Below are 19,618 nucleotides of genomic sequence, written 5' to 3' on the forward strand. Positions count from 1 at the left end.
TTCACACTTTAAAACAGAAGAAATCGTTTTATATAGTCAGAAAATAAATAGACTAAACATCTCCGACCCTTACCGTGCCCCTGGGATACTTTTTAAAAACGCCAGAAGATGTCGGAGCGGACTTCTTACCGGCACAACACCGGACCTGACCGGGGAACCCCTTGGGATTTACCCGGAGGAGCTGGCTCCGGCGGCTGGGGAGAGGGAAGTCATGCTACTGCCCCCGCAACCCGACTCCGGATACGCGGATGAAAATGGATGGATGGACGGACAAATAACAGATTTATACGTAAGTAGTCTCGGTGTGTGATCTGACAATTGATCAACCATTGCTTAAAAATTAAATACAGCTTAGCCGGTTAATTGCTGTCATCATAAAACACGGAAACGGCAGCACGCAGAACTCACGAGGCAACGTTTTACGTGATGTTTACTTGCTGCTATGAGTAATAAGACAGAAAAAGCCACGCCAAAATAAGTTTAGGAAGCCCACTAAGAATCATAATAAAAGCATTTAAAATAAATACCATACACAGTTGAGGAAACGTTGGTTTAAGTACCTGATATGAAGAGGTCGCTGCATAAGCGAAAACCTTTACTCTCGGGATCCCACAGCTTCATTTTAGTCCGGTCACTAGCGCGTTTTATTACCATGATCCAACGTTTGCGGCGCTCCGGATCTTGGGGAATCCTGTAGATGGCTCATTCCTTATGTCGTCCGCGTCTGTTCTGCATCCTGGGGCACAACAGAAATCTACCATATTTCCCGTTTGAGTTTTCTGACAATAACAAATAGTCCAGCTGCCGGCTTCTGCATGCCAATATGGCGCCGTTTCGATTTGAACTGTTGCATGCCGGGAAAAGTGACGTCAACTCCCGGAGCTCTATACCCTGAAGATGGATGGAAGAAGAAGATCTGAGAGAACGGGATGGGGTGGTAATACTTATAAGGTCTGAGATATATGGAGGAGAGAGGTTATGGATTGCTTTGAAGGTATGGAGGAGAATTTTGAAGATGGACCTGAATTTAACTGGGAGCCAGTGAAGCTGTTGGAGAACCGGGGTGTTGTGGTGAAAGGAAGGGGTTCTGGTGATAATACGGGCTGCTGAATTCTGGGCCAGTTGCAGTTTATGAAGGAGTTTGTTGGGGAGACCATAAAGAAGTGAATTGCAATAGTCGAGACGGGAGGTGACGAGGCTGTGGACGAGAATGGCGGCAGTGTGAGGGGTAAGGGAGGGGCGGAGACGGTTTATGGAACGTAGTTGGAAGTATGCTGACCGAATTGTTATTAATGTGAGCTTGAAAAGAAAGTGAGCTGTTGAGGATGACACCCAGACTCTTGACCTGAGGGGAGGTTAAGGAAAAGCTGTCAGATTTTGAGATGGTGGATTTAGTACCAACTAGAAGAAATTCAGTTTTATTGCTATTGAGTTTGAGGAAGTTAGAGGTGAACCATGATTTGATTTCTGAGAGGCAGAGTGTAAGGGAGGATGGTGGGAGAGTTGAGTTGGGTTTACTGGAAATGTAGAGCTGGGTGTCATCCGCAAAGCAGTGAAACTGGATAATGAATTTGTGGAAGATGTTGCCAATAGGGAGGAGATAGACTATGAAGAGGAGGGGCCCCAGGACAGAGCCCTGGGGCACACCTGACTTGACTGGGGAGGGTTCTGAGGAAAAAGATTTTAACTGGATGAACTGAGTGCGGCCAGTAAGATAAGATTGAAACCAGCAGAGGGGTGTGTGAGTGATGCCTAAGGAAGAGAGTCTATTGAGGAGGATGGGATGAGAAATGGTGTCAAAGGCCGCACTCAGATCGAGGAGAATGAGAATGGAGATTAAACCAGAATCAGCAGCAATGAGTAGGTCATTAGTGATCTTGATGAGAGCTGTTTTTGTGCTGTGGTGGGGACGGAAGCCAGACTGAAACTGTTCATAAAGGTTACTGCGGGTGAGATGGGAGTGCAACTGAGATGCAACGGTTTTCTCTAGGACTCTGGAAATGAAGGGAAGATGGGAAATGGAATGGAGATTATTGAAATCATTGGGATCTGAACCAGGTTTTTTTAGAATAGGGCTGACTGAAGCGGATTTGAATAGGGAGGGGACCGTACCAGAGGATAGTGAGGAATGAATATTGGCTGTTATAAAGGGGAGCAGGGAGGAAAGGCAGGATTTAAAAAAAAACTGTTGGAAGGGGATCTAGTTGACAGGTGGAAGGTTTGGACTTGATGATGTAATCTAATAGTTCTGAGGGATGGGGAAGTTCAAAGGAGGAGAACTGAATGGAGGGTTCAAATAAATCAGAGGAGGGAGGGGAGGAATGAGGTAAAGAGAGATGCATTCTATTGACCTTATCATTAAAAAACAGAAGAAGAGAGTTACAGGTTTCTGGAGTAAAGATGGATGGGTAAGGAGTAGTGAGGCTGAAAAGTGCTGTTCATGATGGAAAATAATGTCTTAGTAATGCTGGAGTTGGAGGAGATGAGACCGGAGTAATACTGTGATTTGGCATTGGAGAGTGTAGGAGTGCACTAGCACCGTGTCCTCAGAGAGGTTAGTTATTATTTATCAGCCTGAGGAACTTATTTCTATTTCTACCATATTTATAAACTGTTTATTTACAGGTCCATCAGTTAATGTAATAATTGTCCCAACCACAGCTACCCCCCCCACCTATCATCTATCTATCTATCTATCTATCTATCTATCTATCTATCTATCTATCTTTATATATATATATATATATATGTATATATATATATATATATGTGTGTATATATATATATATATATATATATATATATATATATATATATATATATATATATATATATATATATATATATATATTAACGATGGGTATTTTACATCTTACTTATGAACCATAAATTGTGAGATTCCATAGGAATATGAAATATCAATCTGATAGATCTTTGAATATTTTAACCAGAAGATCAGAACATTTTATTGCAGTGATTACTGGACACTTTCTTAACTCAGAGAAAAGAGAGTGAGTCGGGTTTATAATAGTTAAGAAATTTATTTCTACACAATTTAAACAAGGTCTAACTGTAAACACTCTGTGTACTGATGAAACTAGGTGGAAATAATTAATCTAGGTGGAGTTAATCAATTTCCTTCTGGGATTAATAAAGTATTTTTGAATTGAATTGAGTTGAATGAGACGTGAGATGGATGGTGTATGTGTGGAATGTTGTTATCAGAACTCTCGTATCCGGAGAAGCAATTAGTTCTGAGTGGGAGTGAATGTTTTGCTCTAAACTACAGTTGGTGATTTATAAAACACGTTAAACGCCATCTGTTGGTCTACATACCTACAGGGGAAGCCTCCGTTCAGATCCAGAATGTCTAGGTCCGTGGACCTTCCTTGGTACTGAAGCCGGTAGAGACAGCAGCAGTGCCGACCAGACTAGTCTTGGAATGCTTCCAGGTCACGACAGGTTATTATTGGCGTCAGCGAGACCCTGAAGGGGTCGTGAGGTTCAGCTTTTATTCTGAAGGAATCGCTGCGGTCAGGTGTAACGTGCAACAAATTTTTATCCAAGTTGTCGAGGTTCTTATGGTTGTAAAGGTTCCGGATGGCCTGTCCGAAACTTCTCTAGAACGCTTTGAACTGAAGTAAAGGTGACGTGGGAATAGTTTTTATAATTGTCATATTTTGGTTTAATGGCGAATCAGAATTTGACATGCAAAAGAGGGCTTTTACAGACACCACAGAAAACCATGCCTTACTTCAGAAACGTAGGTTCTGATTGTATCAGACAAAAGGAAATGTGTAATGTGACTTAACACAACTCTGTGTCAACGTGTCTAGTGCAGCTGTCCAAAATTATAATTACTACTGATCACAGGATTATAATATCAAGTAATACATTGTCATTTCACAAAATGATTGAACATCTGATTCACATTCTAATGGGCAATAACAAACATTGTTTGATTATATATTTATCAAAAGAGTTCTCCGTCTTGTCTTGAACTGTAAGGAGGTGAAGCAGTTTAGATGAGCAGAGGGCATGAAAGGCCTTGGGCCAATATCTCATGTAGATTAGGCCTCCCGACGGAGACATCACATCTCCGCTCGAGCAGATGCAGCAGAGCATGATCTTTTAGGTCAAAAACAGGATATTTCGAGACACTACCATATATATATATATATATATATATATATATATATATATATATATATATATATATATATACACACACCTTCTCATTCAATATGTTTTCTTTATTTTCATGGCCATTTACAAAGGGGCCAACAAGTGCTAAACACCTCTGGGAACTTCTTCAAGACGGTTGGAAAACCATTTCAGGTGACTCCCTCTTGAAGATCATCAAGAGAATGCCAAGAGTGTGCAAAGCAGTAATCAGAGCAAAGGGTGACTATTTTGAAGAAAATAGAATATAAAACATGTTTTCAGTTATTTCACCGTTTTGGTTAAGTACATAACGCCACATGTATTCATTCATAATGTTAATGCCTTCAGTTAGAATCGCCCAATGTAAATGGTCATGAAAATAAAAACACGTTGAATGAGAAGCTTTGTCCAAACAAGAGATTTTTTTTAATTCACATTAATCTACATTTTGTTTTGTTTTTTATCCTGTCCAGAACTTCCAGAACTTCCACAGCATCATGTCTGGGAAAACAAGATGGCTCTGACTGACCAGCAGCTCTCTAAACAGAAATGGACCTCCAGTTTGGACCAGAAGGAACCAGAACCTCCACTGATGAAAGAGGAACAACAAGACCTCCTTATCCATCAGCATGAAGGGCAGTTTCTTCTGAAGCAGGAAGTTGATACCTTCATGGAGATTTCTCCTTCTGAAGAAACAGACTGTCATGAACCAGAACCAAACAAGAACCAACCCTTGTGTCAGAGTTCTACAGAAGCTGAGAACCAAGATCAGGGTGGATGCAGGAAAGAAAACTCAGAATCAAACAGCAATGAAGGACTGACACGTAATAAAATATGCCAATCCAAAGATCACAGAGACAGTGTAGATGATAAAAAACAAAAAAGGCACAAGAGGGCTCACACAGGTGAGAAGCCATATCCATGTAAAACTTGTGGTAAATGTTTTCGTGTCAGTAGTTCCTTGACTAAACACATGAGAACTCACACAGGTGAGAAGCCATATCCATGTAAAACTTGTGGTAAATGTTTTAGTGACAGTGATTCCTTGACTACACACATGAGAACTCACACAGGTGAGAAGCCATATCCATGTAAAACTTGTGGTAAATGTTTTAGTGACAATAGTCCCTTGACTACACACATGAGAACTCACACAGGTGAGAAGCCATATCCATGTAAAACTTGTGGTAAATGTTTTAGTGACAGTAGTTCCTTGACTAAACACATGAGAACTCACACAGGTAAGAAGCCATATCCATGTAAAACTTGTGGTAAATGTTTTAGTGACAGTGGTCCCTTGACTAAACACATGAGAACTCACACAGGTGAGAAGCCATATCCATGTAAAACTTGTGGTAAATGTTTTAGTGACAGTGGTCACTTGACTACACACATGAGAACTCACACAGGTGAGAAGCCATATCCATGTAAAACTTGTGGTAAATGTTTTAGTGACAGTGATTCCTTGACTACACACATGAGAACTCACACAGGTGAGAAGCCATATCCATGTAAAACTTGTGGTAAATGTTTTAGTGACAATAGTCCCTTGACTACACACATGAGAACTCACACAGGTGAGAAGCCATATCCATGTAAAACTTGTGGTAAATGTTTTAGTGACAGTAGTTCCTTGACTAAACACATGAGAACTCACACAGGTAAGAAGCCATATCCATGTAAAACTTGTGGTAAATGTTTTAGTGACAGTGGTCCCTTGACTAAACACATGAGAACTCACACAGGTGAGAAGCCATATCCATGTAAAACTTGTGGTAAATGTTTTAGTGACAGTGGTCCCTTGACTAAACACATGAGAACTCACACAGGTGAGAAGCCATATCCATGTAAAACTTGTGGTAAATGTTTTAGTGACAGTGGTCACTTGACTATACACATGAGAACTCACACAGGTGAGAAGCCATATCCATGTAAAACTTGTGGTAAATGTTTTAGTGTCAGTGGTCACTTGACTACACACATGAGAACTCACACAGGTGAGAAGCCATATCCATGTAAAACTTGTGGTAAATGTTTTAGTGTCAGTGATAGCTTGACTAAACACATGAGAACTCACACAGGTGAGAAGCCATATCCATGTAAAACTTGTGGTAAATGTTTTAGTGACAGTAGTTCCTTGACTACACACATGAGAACTCACACAGGTGAGAAGCCATTTCAATGTAAATGTTGTAGTAAATTTTTCTCACAGAGTACTGCTTTGACTACACACATGAGAACTCACACAGGTGAGAAGCCATATTCATGTAAAACTTGTGGTAAATGTTTTAGTGACAGTAGTTCCTTGACTACACACATGAGAACTCACACAGGTGAGAAGCCATATCCATGTAAAACTTGTGGTAAATGTTTTAGTGACGGTAGTTCCTTGACTAAACACATGAGAACTCACACAGGTGAGAAGCCATATCCATGTAAAACTTGTGGTAAATGTTTTAGTGACAGTGGTCACTTGACTATACACATGAGAACTCACACAGGTGAGAAGCCATATCCATGTAAAACTTGTGGTAAATGTTTTAGTGACAGTGGTCACTTGACTAAGCACATGAGAACTCACACAGGTGAGAAGCCATTTCAATGTAAATGTTGTAGTAAATTTTTCTCACAGAGTACTGCTTTGACTACACACATGAGAACTCACACAGGTGAGAAGCCATATTCATGTAAAACTTGTGGTAAATGTTTTAGTGACAGTAGTTCCTTGACTAAACACATGAGAACTCACACAGGTGAGAAGCCATATCCATGTAAAACTTGTGGTAAATGTTGTAGTGTCAGTGGTCACTTGACTAAACACATGAGAACTCACACAGGTGAGAAGCCATATCCATGTAAAACTTGTGGTACATGTTTTAGTGTCAGTGGTCACTTGACTACACACATGAGAACTCACACAGGTGAGAAGCCATATCCATGTAAAACTTGTGGTAAATGTTTTAGTGACAGTAGTTCCTTGACTACACACATGAGAACTCACACAGGTGAGAAGCCATATCCATGTAAAACTTGTGGTAAATGTTTTAGTGACAGTAGTTCCTTGACTAAACACATGAGAACTCACACAGGTGAGAAGCCATATCCATGTAAAACTTGTGGTAAATGTTTTAATGTCAGTGGTCACTTGACTACACACATGAGAACTCACACAGGTGAGAAGCCATAGCCATGTAAATCTTGTGGTAAATGTTTTAGTGACAGTAGTTCCTTGACTACACACATGAGAACTCACATTATATCATTGAATTGCTAAAGCCTCATACTCCAACCCGAGCCCTCAGGTCCACAAACTAGAACCTTCTAGAAGTTCCAAAGACCAATTATAGAAGTCCAGGTGATGGCTCCTTCCACACTGTTGCACCCTGACATTGGAGTGGTCCTCCTTTTAGCCTTACTAGTCTTGACAGTCTGGACACTTTGAAAAAAAAAAAAACAGCAGAAGCCCCTTTCATTTAAAGCGGCTATATCTAAATATAGTATTTTCTTATTTTTAACTCAAATTTGTAATCCTCTTTCAATTGTTTAATGGTATTTTATAAATATGTGACTTAGATTCTTATTTCTGTTTTAAGGTCAGTAGGATTTTATGACAATGATTTGTTTTCATCTATGTGAAACACCATGTGATTTTCTGTGTGTGATGAGTGCTATATAAATAAAATGTACATACATGTGAAAAGCCATATCTAGGGATGCTCTGATCAAGTTTTATGCGTCCAATCACGAATTCCAGGAGTGTTGATTACTGATACCGATCACACAGCTTGGCCAAAAATTTCCTGTGAAGTTATGAGTTCTATAGATATGATCTGGGCATAACGGAACAATAACATCCACTAAAATGGCCTATATTAATTAGAAAGAAAAGGAAACAATTTTTATATAGCTCCTCTTATAATAAAAATCAGAGGTGCTTCTTAAGAACAAAAAATTTTAAATATAAAAAAAGATTTTGAAAAAATTCTAAAAATTGTGATTAAAAATGTAAGGAAAGGTAATGCGAAAACGAAGAGGAAAGAGAAATCAGTGGATCCCGGGAAAGGCAAAATGGGTAGAAAGAGCAGAATAAGGAGGGTGATGATGAAGGTCACATCAAAGCCAGCTTGAACAGGCGAGATTTCAGCTGCTTTTTAAAGGAGACCACTGAGTCCAATGATCTCAGGCTCAGGGGGAGAGAGTTCCAGGGACCTGCTGGGGATGTAGGGAATGCGAAGATCACCAATGTATGATGGAGCTTGTCCATGTAAAGCCCTAAAAACCAGAACCAGGATATTAAATTGAATTTGACTGGCAGCCAGACATGTTAGACAAAAACATATTTTTAAACATTTTTAAGAGATAAAAAGACTTGCAGCACAATAATTGTGTTTGTTTCTGTATGTTCCCCGAATAAGTCAAGAAACTAAAGTCTTCTGATTAAACATTCAAAGGCCAATCAGATTGATATTTCATATTTACATGGAATTATCTCATCTTATTGATCAGTTCATATTAGGGTTGTCACGGTAACCGGTATAGCGGTAAACCCCGGTAAAAAAGTTGACAATAAAAATAACCGTCCAGTTTTTAAAAAACTAAATTATCTCGGTGGGTTTACCGTGGCCGCGGTTTCGGCGCGGTGACCCTTACCAGCCACCGTCGCTTCAGCTGAAGTTCCCGCGGCGCGCACACGCACTTTTTAGTTTGCAACGGCACCAAAACTTTGAAGCTGAAATAATGGCCGAAGGAGGAGACGGCAGCGCCCAGGACATCCATCAGCCCTCAAAGAAGACTAAATCGGAAGTATGGTCATATTTTGGATTTCTGAAAAATGCTGAGGGACAGTTAATAGAAGACTGCTATCCCGTTTGCAGAACGTGCAGGAAACAAGTGTCTGCAAAAGGCAGCAACACTTCGAATCTAATGGCACATCTGCGTAACCATCACCCACGTCTCTACAGCCAGTGCAAGGTAAGTTAACATTAGCATTTTAGCTTAAATGCATGACGTGAGGACTTTTGGCTGAGGGAGGATGCAACGAGTCACTATATACTGCCGCCACAGCGTCCTCTGCCAGCATTTAAACCGTGTCACGGACACCCTGTTGCTGGATGAAGCATCTTATTTGTTGATGATGAAGAGAAATATACAATTAGTTCCTTGTCTTTGTTTTGTTTACTTATTCAATGCCATTTATACTTGAACATTTGGATTTGACTACATAGTGTAGTAGTTATTTTAGTAATTTGTTTAAAGTGGCTATTTTAAATACATATTTTTTTAAGGTTGACTTGTACAGTGCTCAAGTCAAGTGTGGACTGGAGTTTTAGATTTTCATTTTGATGATGAAGAAAACAAGTGGTGTTTCTTTGATTTGTTTACATATTGTTTATGTTTTGAATGTTTGGATTTGTATAATTTAAACCTGCACTGACTACTGTAACATGTTCCAGAAAAATAAGCTATTTGTTCCTTTACTTGTGAAAAGTTGCACTTTTGCTAAGGCTTTGTGTTATTTTAGGTTTAATAAACACTGTTAAACCTTTTCAAAACTATTTCAGTTTGTGTAGAACAGGACTATCAATGCTTTCTGAACATATGCAACACCGTTTAAAAAATACCGCGATAATACCGAAAACCGTGATAATTTTGGTCACAATAACCGTGAGGTTAAATTTTCATACCGTGACAACCCTAGTTCATATATATGTAGCCAATCCTTAATGCAACAGTGTTGTAAACTTCTACCTTCTACTACCTTCTCAGATGTACCTAGGTTTGGTGCAGGTTGTGTTTTTTGTTTCTCCCAAGCCCCCACAATGCGGTCAAAAACTGAAACAAACCCGGAAGTGAAATAAATTGCAGTTCCACCCTCATCCGCTGGGGGCTGGTGTCAGAAGCGAGCAAATCCTCATTGACTCCCATGTTAAAAATACCAATTTCACAGCAGAAATAAACATGTTTTCAGCCTGGTACCAAAACATGTTTTTGGTTTAAATGATCTAGTTTACACTCATGACAACTCTGAGGGGGGTGAATTTTTCTCTAACTTCTGTTTAAATGTATTAAATGCCTAAAATTCTGTATAATTAATGAGCATCAGACCCATGTGACCGCCGCCTCAGACCCACGTGACCACAGAGGTAGCTCCATGGAAAGGCCTCTGTAGAGCCTCGGTTTCACCTGAAAACTGTTCTGCGATTTTTAGTCTCTGAAATTAGACCAGTAGTTGTAGCGTTTGTGTATTCTTTTTGGATATTATTTGTGTAATTGTTGGACAAAATGACTTGCTGTGGTATTAATTGCACTAATAAAGCATCCAAGGAGTCTCCACTTCATTTTTTCCGGTAAGTAAAATTATATTTATGTATTTTAGGTCACTGCCGCTCTTGCACTAGCTGAGCTTATCAAAGAACTACCATTTTAACATGTACAGTTTAACCATGAAATTTAGATGTAATATACGGTAAAATAATTAATAGGGTATGTGTGTTACATCCCCTATTCAGTGGGGCCTGTAAGTGCTTGTGGTTATTATTGTATTTCATTTTTTTTATGGTATATTCCTTGTGGAGCGGCATAGCGGAAGAAACCTGTCGGCGCGTGAGAACCAGGAAGAGCGTCTCGTCTCCATGGCGACGTCGGGGATTCCCTCAAAATGGACTTGTGGCAGTGTCGTCATCCAGGAACCCTGGTCGAAGCGCGGAGAGTCCAGCTGCATGAGATGAGGACTGATTATGTCAGCTGTGCCGGAGAGGATAAAGATGACGCGGGATCAGCTGTTCGGGGAGCAACTCTTACCCATGGGTTGTCTCCCTGCTCCTCACTCCCGTTGAGTTCCGTGTCCGATTGTAATCGAATAGTGTGCGTGTTTTAGAGGTCCTACGCTAGACAGACGGTGGTTATAGTTTCGTTTATTTGATTTGTTTATCTAGATCCAGAGGTGTAGAACACCAGCCTTTAAGTTGTAAAGTTTTAGAGGTTCCAGCTAAACCAGAAAGCTTGGTATATTTTGTTGTATTTTATTCCTGGGGCTGGTTCCCCATGCCCTTTTTCCCTTGGTGTAACTGGTATTATCCTGTAAGGCGGTTATAGTCCCTCCTTTTATGTTATTAAAAGATATTGTTATTTAACAGCCCTACGACTCCTCCCACTCCTTTTACCTTCATTTAATTACCTGTTCCCGGATCCTAAACTGGAGGCGTAACAAAGTGGGGGCTCGTCCTGATCTGTCGGTTACATATAACAGTTACCCTCAGTAACAAAGTGGGGTTTCGTTGTGGGGTTGTTTGTAATAATTTCTTTTTCTGTGATCATGTCTAGCTTCGACGTGGAAACCTTCATGAGGGCGCCTTCACGTGGACAACTGGAAGAGTGTCGTAAGCAAGATTTATTAGAAGTAGCTGCTTACTTGGGTCTCACTGGGGTTCAGCACATGCTGAAGAACGCCCTGAAGGAGGAGGTTCTGTCTGTGATGGAGCGGAGGAAGCTGCTGTCACCCCTGAGTGATCTTGCTGTCTTGCCTTTTCAGAGTGAGGACTATGTTGAAGGTAAAGAGGAGGACATTGCTGAGGCGTGTGGTGCGACAGAGGATGCGGCCGGCGGGATGAGGGCCCCTGAAAGGGGTGAGGACCGTCACTCTCCTCCACCAACTCCCCCACGATTTGACCCGGATTCTCCAGGTTCGAGGAGCGATTCTCTTGACCACGCCCGCTTTCAATATCGTTTGGCTCGCCTGAAGCAGGAGGCAGAGAATAAACAACGTGAAAGAGACTTCGAAATGAGGAAATTGGAACTTGAGGCAGACACCAGAATAAAGCTGAAACGACTGGAGCTGGAGGTTCAGGCACAGCTGCCGAGCAGAAGAGCTGATCAGACGACTAAAGGGCTGACGACTGCTGCAGACCAGATTGACGTCGGGAAGTGCATGATGCTGATGCCACCTTTCCGTGAGGCCGAAGTGGACAGCTACTTCGCCGCGTTTGAGCGCATTGCTACTTCACTCAGTTGGCCGCAGGAAGTGTGGACTCTGCTGTTACAATGCAAACTGACAGGCAAGGCTCAAGAGGTAATGTCAGCTTTGTCTGTGCATGATTTTTCTGACTATGACCGTGTAAAAGAAGCAGTTTTGCAGGCATATGAGCTGGTTCCTGAAGCCTATCGGCAAAAGTTCAGATCTCTTAGGAAACGGGACGAGGAGCAGACATATGTAGAATTTTCCAGAGAGAAAAGCATTTTGTTTGATAAATGGGTTATGGCGTCAAAAGTGATTAGTCTGACTGAGTTACGAGAGCTTGTTTTACTGGAAGAGTTCAAAAGGTGTCTTCCAGAGAAGATTGTTTTGTATTTAAACGAACAAAAGGCACATACCTTATCTGCTGCTGCAGTTTTGGCAGATGAGTTTATGCTGACTCATCGTATAAAGATTGAGAACAGGCCTACCAATGTAAAACCCCAGGACGTCAGACAGAGGACGCCCGGAGTGAGCAGTGGAAATTCACAGCCACGATGTTTCTATTGTCATAAGTTGGGTCACATTGTGAAGAACTGTCTAATCTTAAAGAGTAAGAAAGATGTATCCCAGAGAGAAGTTGGTTTTATTGCAGAAACTGCATTCAAGGGGCATGTGCAAAGCAGAGATAGGGGATTTGATCCGTTTGTGTTCAAAGGCACAGTCCATGTGGGTGAGAATGACTTAGACTCAGTGCAAATTGAAATACTGAGGGACACAGGAGCCTCGCAGACACTGATTTTAGAGTCTGTGCTTCCTTTTAATGTTTCCAGTTGTACAAATGTTTCAGTACTTTTGAGAGGTTTGTCCTCTGATGTTATTTCGTGTCCTGTGCATGAGGTAAATTTGAAGAGTGAACTGGTCACAGGAAAGTTTAAAGTGGCTGTATGCAAGACGTTGCCTGTGGCCGGGGTCCACATGTTGCTAGGAAATGACATTGCAGGGGGCGCTGTAATTCCTGTCCCACAAGTCATAACCCAACCTCAGACCTTAACTTGTGTAAACCCACCCCCCGGTATCTCCCCCTCATGTGTTGTCACAAGAGCAGGGGCAGTTAAAAGCGGTGATGATCTCATGAATGTATCCTCTTAGTTTGAAGAAGCAGACTTCAGTTCTCCCCTACATGAACTGTCTGAAGAAAGCAGTTCAGTAGAAACCGAAGTACAAGACATTAAAGATAGTCCAACCAAATGTGTAGTTTCTCGCTCGACCTTGAGATTGGAGCAGAAAAATGACAAAACACTAAGCAAATGTTTTGAGGCTGTGGCTAACACAGATGACACGTCCTCTGGTTACTATGTGGAGAACGATCTCTTAATGAGACGGTGGGTAAATCCAAAACAGTTAACTTCCCCAAGTGTTAGTGTTAACCAGATTGTAATTCCGGAATGTTACAGACATCAAGTTCTTGCTCTAGCGCATGAAAGCCGTTGGTCGGGTCATTTGGGGATACGTAAAACTTATCAGGCTCTCCTTGATCACTTCTTTTGGCCTGGTATGAAGAAGGATGTTGCTCGATTTTGTATGACATGTCATACATGTCAAATGGTGGGAAAGCCAAACCAACCTTTAAAGCCAATCCCTTTAACTCCAATTCCCGTAATAGGGAACCCGTTTGACCACATAATAGTTGACTGTGTTGGTCCATTGCCTCGTACCAAGTCTGGAAAAAAGTACTTGTTAACTATAATGTGTACCGCTACCCGATTCCCTGAAGCAATACCGCTGGCCTCCATTACAACTAAATCAGTTATCAGAGCTCTAACTAATTTCTTTTCACTCTTTGGCCTTCCGAGAGTGTTACAGACAGACCAAGGCTCTAACTTTAAATCTGAGCTATTTAAAAAGGTGACCCAAACATTAGGGATCCAGCATGTAATGTCTTCAGCCTACCATCCAGAGTCGCAGGGAGCGTTAGAAAGGTGGCACCAAACCTTAAAGAGCATGTTGCGAAAGTACTGTTACAGTTCAAAAGAACAGTGGGATGAAGGTTTACCTTTCCTACTGTTTGCTTCAAGAGAAGCCTCACAAGAATCATTGGGATTCAGTCCGTCTCAGCTGGTTTTTGGTCACTCACCTAGAGGTCCGTTGCAAGCGTTGAAGGAAAAGTTTTTGCAAACCGAGAGTGCAAAGAAGGTGAATGTCAACAAATATGTTAAGTCCTTCAGATCACGACTGCATTTGGCCAATGAAGTGGCTCGTAAACACTTGCAGGAGGCACAGGTAAACATGAAAGCTCACTTTGATAAAAAGGCAAGTTTGCGGGAGTTTCAATCAGGTGACCAGGTATTAATGTTAAAGCCTGTCACTGGAGACTCATTGTCGGTACGTTTTGACGGTCCATTTGTGGTTAGTGGTAAAGTAAGCGAGAACACTTACAAGATAAATACTCCTGGTAGAAAGCACTCTGTTAGGGTTTGTCATGGCAACCTCTTGAAACCTTATCTTTCTCCAACTCAGGAGGTGTCCGGAGAGTTACCAGTGTGCGCAGCTGTTTCCCCCCCGGCCATCGAACCTCAGGAAGAGTTAAGACAAAGTTCCATTGGGGTCGTGAGTCCCCGATTGAAGAACTCACAGGCGTTGCTTGCTCTAGATGATAAGTTATCGCATTTACCACCGGAACAGCGGGGTGATATACTAGCGTTAATAAATGCTAATTTGGATTTATTTTCGGACACTCCAACAGTAACTAATGTATGCCAACACGAAATTACACTATTAACGAACACCCCTATTAAACAGCATCCGTACAGGGCCAGTCCTGAGAAACGTGCCTTAATGAAACAAGAAACTGATTACCTGTTGCAAAATGAATTAGCTGTCCCCAGTTATAGTCCATGGAGTTCGCCTTGTTTGATTGAGAAAAAGCCTGACGGCTCACCTAGACTTATTACAGATTACAGGAAAATAAATGCTGTAACAGTTGCTGATTCTTATCCGCTCCCGCGTATTGATGACTGTATCGACAGAGTGGGTATGTCTAGTTTTGTGACCAAGATTGACCTGTTAAAAGGCTACTGGCAAGTCCCGTTAAGTAAAAGGGCTTCGGATGTCTCTGCGTTTGTTACCCCTGATGAGTTCCTCCAATACAATGTCATGCCATTTGGGATGAAGAATGCGCCTGCGACCTTCCAAAGGTTAATTAACATGATAACTTCTAACCTTGTGAACTGTAGTGCTTATTTGGATGACATTGTTGTCCATGCGGCATCATGGACTGAACATGTCACAACCCTTACAGAGTTGTTCAACCGCTTGAAAGCTGCACGTTTAACCATTAACCTTTCTAAATATGAGTTTGTAAAGGCGACAATCTCATATTTAGGTAAAGAAGTCGGGCACGGTAGGGTTTGTATGCTGAAGGACAAAACCCAGGCTATCATGGATTTCCCTGACCCTAGAAACAGAAGAGAGTTGAGACGTTTTTTAGGAATGGTTGGTTATTACCGCTGTTTTTGTCAGAACTTTGCATCTGTGGTAGCCCCGTTGACAGATTTATTGAGTACCAAGGTCCCTTTTGTGTGGAGCAAAGAGGCCCAACATGCATTCGCGTCCTGTAAGTCATTATTAACCAGTGCACCCAATCTAAAAGCTCCAGACTTGTCTAAACCTTTCTCTCTAGAAGTTGATGCCAGCCAGGTTGGAGCCGGAGCTGTTCTTCTCCAGGCTGATGATGACTTAATAGATCATCCAGTCGCCTATTTCTCAAAGAAGTTCAGTTCATGCCAAAGCCGTTATTCCACCATTGAAAAAGAAACCCTTGCTTTGATCATGGCATTGCGTCATTTTCATGTCTATGTTGGTTCCAGTGCAAAACTGTTAAGAGTTTATACTGATCATAACCCCTTGACGTTTTTAGATCGCATGTTTAACCAAAATCACAGGCTGATGAGATGGGCTTTGTTGTTGCAGGAGTTTAACCTAGAAATCAACCATAAGGTGGGCGCTGGGAACGTTATTGCTGACTGCTTATCTAGGAGTTGAACGTTCAACAGATAAGTGTGGATGGTGTGAGTAAGTTGTTCTAGGAACAACTTTGTTTGACAGGGGGAAGTGTTACGTCCCCTATTCAGTGGGGCCTGTAAGTGCTTGTGGTTATTATTGTATTTCATTTTTTTTATGGTATATTCCTTGTGGAGCGGCATAGCGGAAGAAACCTGTCGGCGCGTGAGAACCAGGAAGAGCGTCTCGTCTCCATGGCGACGTCGGGGATTCCCTCAAAATGGACTTGTGGCAGTGTCGTCATCCAGGAACCCTGGTCGAAGCGCGGAGAGTCCAGCTGCATGAGATGAGGACTGATTATGTCAGCTGTGCCGGAGAGGATAAAGATGACGCGGGATCAGCTGTTCGGGGAGCAACTCTTACCCATGGGTTGTCTCCCTGCTCCTCACTCCCGTTGAGTTCCGTGTCCGATTGTAATCGAATAGTGTGCGTGTTTTAGAGGTCCTACGCTAGACAGACGGTGGTTATAGTTTCGTTTATTTGATTTGTTTATCTAGATCCAGAGGTGTAGAACACCAGCCTTTAAGTTGTAAAGTTTTAGAGGTTCCAGCTAAACCAGAAAGCTTGGTATATTTTGTTGTATTTTATTCCTGGGGCTGGTTCCCCATGCCCTTTTTCCCTTGGTGTAACTGGTATTATCCTGTGAGGCGGTTATAGTCCCTCCTTTTATGTTATTAAAAGATATTGTTATTTAACAGCCCTACGACTCCTCCCACTCCTTTTACCTTCATTTAATTACCTGTTCCCGGATCCTAAACTGGAGGCGTAACAATGTGTCGATGGATAAAACCATGGTAGAACCCAGTGCATTTAACATAAAAATGGGTTGAAATATGACGGAGCTGGAGCTCTCAGAGGGACACTTCTGTGTTCCATTCTTCCACCCGGTTCTCCCCAGCGGTCAGCCCGGCGCATCTCTGACCGCTTCGGCGCCTGGCTGCTGTGTGGGCTGACCTCTTGTGGAGCGGACTCGGAGAGAGACCTGACCGCAGACATACTGCAGCTTGGAGAGTTGGTTGATGGTGCTTGATGTTAGTCTCCAGAAGTCTGTATGCCATCAGATAAACTCGATCATTTAAAAAAAATTTTTTTTTGCATATTTGTAAAATAGTGGTGGTGGGGAGCGACTAAATAACTAATTTGTCCACAAAGAGTCGCAACCGGGTGCCCTGTTCTCATGGGAACTTGTGCAGTTTAATAAAATGGAAATTAGTTAATAAAATTGATTATTAAAAGGTTCATATCCTATCCAATAAGGCGATAGACTCAAGTGGTTCGTTTTATATTGTTTTTTTTATAAAGTATGCATTTTGTATTACTCTTTATCCTAATTTTAGACCTTTTACTACAGGCCATGATGAGCTATTAAGTATTTTAAACCCATATGCTTAAGTAGTTCTTTGTATGAAGTTTTCCTCTAGGTGATCCAGAGAGGCTTGACCTTTAAGAGAGTGCTGGACTCCCGATTCACACTCCCGCTTGTGCAGGGAACACTTTGAGAGTCATCACTTCACCACGGACTCCAGGGTACAAACACATTACTTCATACTTTGGTTAAGATAGAAAAAATTTAAGCATTAGCTGTATAATATACAGATGTTACATTGCTGTGTAACTAGAAGAAAACTTTCTTGTAAATATGTATATAGTTTTTCTTCTACGTTCCAGCATCACAGTTATAGTTATTAATTTTTTTTCATATTATTGATATATTATTATTATATTGCAGCACAAACCAGCACAAATGTTTGACACCAATTTTGTTAGATTTGAAGAAGGTGGGGGGGCCAACTTCACTTAGGTTTCTTCTGCAAATAGTAATAATATAGCAATAATATGAAAAAAAAATGTAATAACTGTAACGCATGCATGAACGAAGAAGAAACACTATATACATATTTACAAGAAAGTAACACGACATCACACCTGTTGGGGTTATTAGGAGCGAGTAATTAGTAATTAATTAATTACTTTTGGATTCTTCAATAAATTCTGTAAATATGGGACTATTTACCGATGTATTAATTAATTAAGATACTCTTTAGGTATCCCGGGGCACCATCCCCTTTAACCGGGGAAATGAATCCAAAACTCTTATCAGTCTTTCTTGAAGTCGTGGAATCCGTCAGGAGCAGAGATTTTGCATCAACACAAAGAAATCTATGGAGACAAATCTGAATTTTATAACATTTAATTAAACAAGGAGATTAATAATGCAAAACAATTTGATATTATTGAAAATGTGTGTGTGTGTGTGTGTGTCAAATCAGACCATGTGTGTGTGTGTGTGTGTGTGTGTGTGAGAAAGGCGTATGAATGGAGTTCTTTGTTATCAAACCAGGTGTGCGCGTGCGTGTGAGTGTGTGTGTCTGATAACACTGGAGGAATGAGCTGTGATTTTTCTTCTCTCTCACAGTAGAAAAGGGGATTAGCCCTTAGTGGCTTAAAAATCACAGTAAAACTTAACTTCAACACTTCAAAAGTTTAGACTCTTAAACAACAACGGTCACTCGTAAACTATTTAATCTAAACAGAGTCGGCAGCCTGGCCACAGTTTACTGACAATTCCAGATTAAATAACAATAAACAAAAGATCTTACTTCACGGTAAATATGTAGCGTGTTTGATACGGAAGATAGAGAAAAACCGTCTGATAATTTGAAGCAATGTCACGCGGTCGACTGCTTATCTTGGTCTAGAAGAGACGAGAAAAGGTAAAAGTTTAAATGAAATAAAAACTTGCAGGAGATAACAGCTGTGTTCCCTGGTCAGATGTGATTTACGCTTCTCTGTTGTTTTTCCCACTGGTGTTTCACCACGGGATCAGATCAGCTGGAGTTGAGCAGAAAAGAGTAGATTTGCTTGCTGGTTTTCCAAACCCAGCTTTTCAGCGTTCGGTGTTTGATCTGCTCACATTGATCAGAGCAGCAGCAATGAGCGTCCTTTACAGCCAGTGAACTGGGCATAAGAACAGTTAAGTTTCGTTTTTCTCTGAAACTTATAGTTTTTGAGCTGGTTGTTGTGGTTCGTTCTGTGCATGTACAGAACCCCTGCTCCGTCTTGGCGGTGACATCATCACAGTGCTTCCGTGTGAAAAGCATCATGGGAAATGAAGTGTCTCTTGCACTGATGTTATTATTTGCTTTTAAGATCATATTTAGCGCAGTCTTTTTGGAGAAAATCACTGTACAGTGATTATTTCTGACGAGGGCAGACCCTCAACACACCTTTCTGCATCTAATCAACACAACTCCCACACAACAGAGGAAAACGATGCAAACGAACCATGAGGAGGTAGGGAGGAGGTGTTTTGCAGGTGACAGTTTCTGCTTATCAAGCAGCAATAGACAGCTACAATAAGATCGACCCTCCTATATTCATGAAACCAAAGAAGTCCAGTTGCCTTCTTTAAAATTCCATTTGAATTACCATGCAGATGCC

The 19,618-nt window shown here is 41.3% G+C and overlaps 2 protein-coding genes across 3 annotated transcripts in view; both read left to right on the forward strand.

Annotated features, from left to right (window-relative positions):
• The window catches only part of LOC129155662 (zinc finger protein 420), a 24,180-nt gene extending 16,316 nt beyond the window's left edge, over window positions 1–7,864 (forward strand). Inside the window, exon 2 of one of the 2 annotated variants that reach the window (XM_070547930.1) lies at window positions 4,638–7,864. In XM_070547930.1, the coding sequence (XP_070404031.1) occupies window positions 4,638–7,351 (2,714 nt within the window). In that variant the 3' untranslated portion in view covers window positions 7,352–7,864. The remainder of the gene's footprint in view (window positions 1–4,637) is intronic. The other variant, XM_070547932.1, reaches the window with a different exon arrangement.
• LOC139065910 (uncharacterized) lies at window positions 4,885–13,268 on the forward strand. The gene is made up of 2 exons (XM_070547933.1): window positions 4,885–5,069; window positions 11,488–13,268. Exon 2 carries the CDS (start codon window positions 11,507–11,509, stop codon window positions 13,265–13,267), a length of 1,761 nt encoding a protein of 586 aa, XP_070404034.1. The 5' UTR covers window positions 4,885–5,069; window positions 11,488–11,506; the 3' UTR covers window position 13,268.
• The last annotated feature ends 6,350 nt before the right edge of the window (window positions 13,269–19,618 follow it).

Source organism: Nothobranchius furzeri, chromosome 2 (genome assembly GCF_043380555.1).
Source record: "Nothobranchius furzeri strain GRZ-AD chromosome 2, NfurGRZ-RIMD1, whole genome shotgun sequence".
Classification (NCBI taxonomy): domain Eukaryota; kingdom Metazoa; phylum Chordata; class Actinopteri; order Cyprinodontiformes; family Nothobranchiidae; genus Nothobranchius; species Nothobranchius furzeri.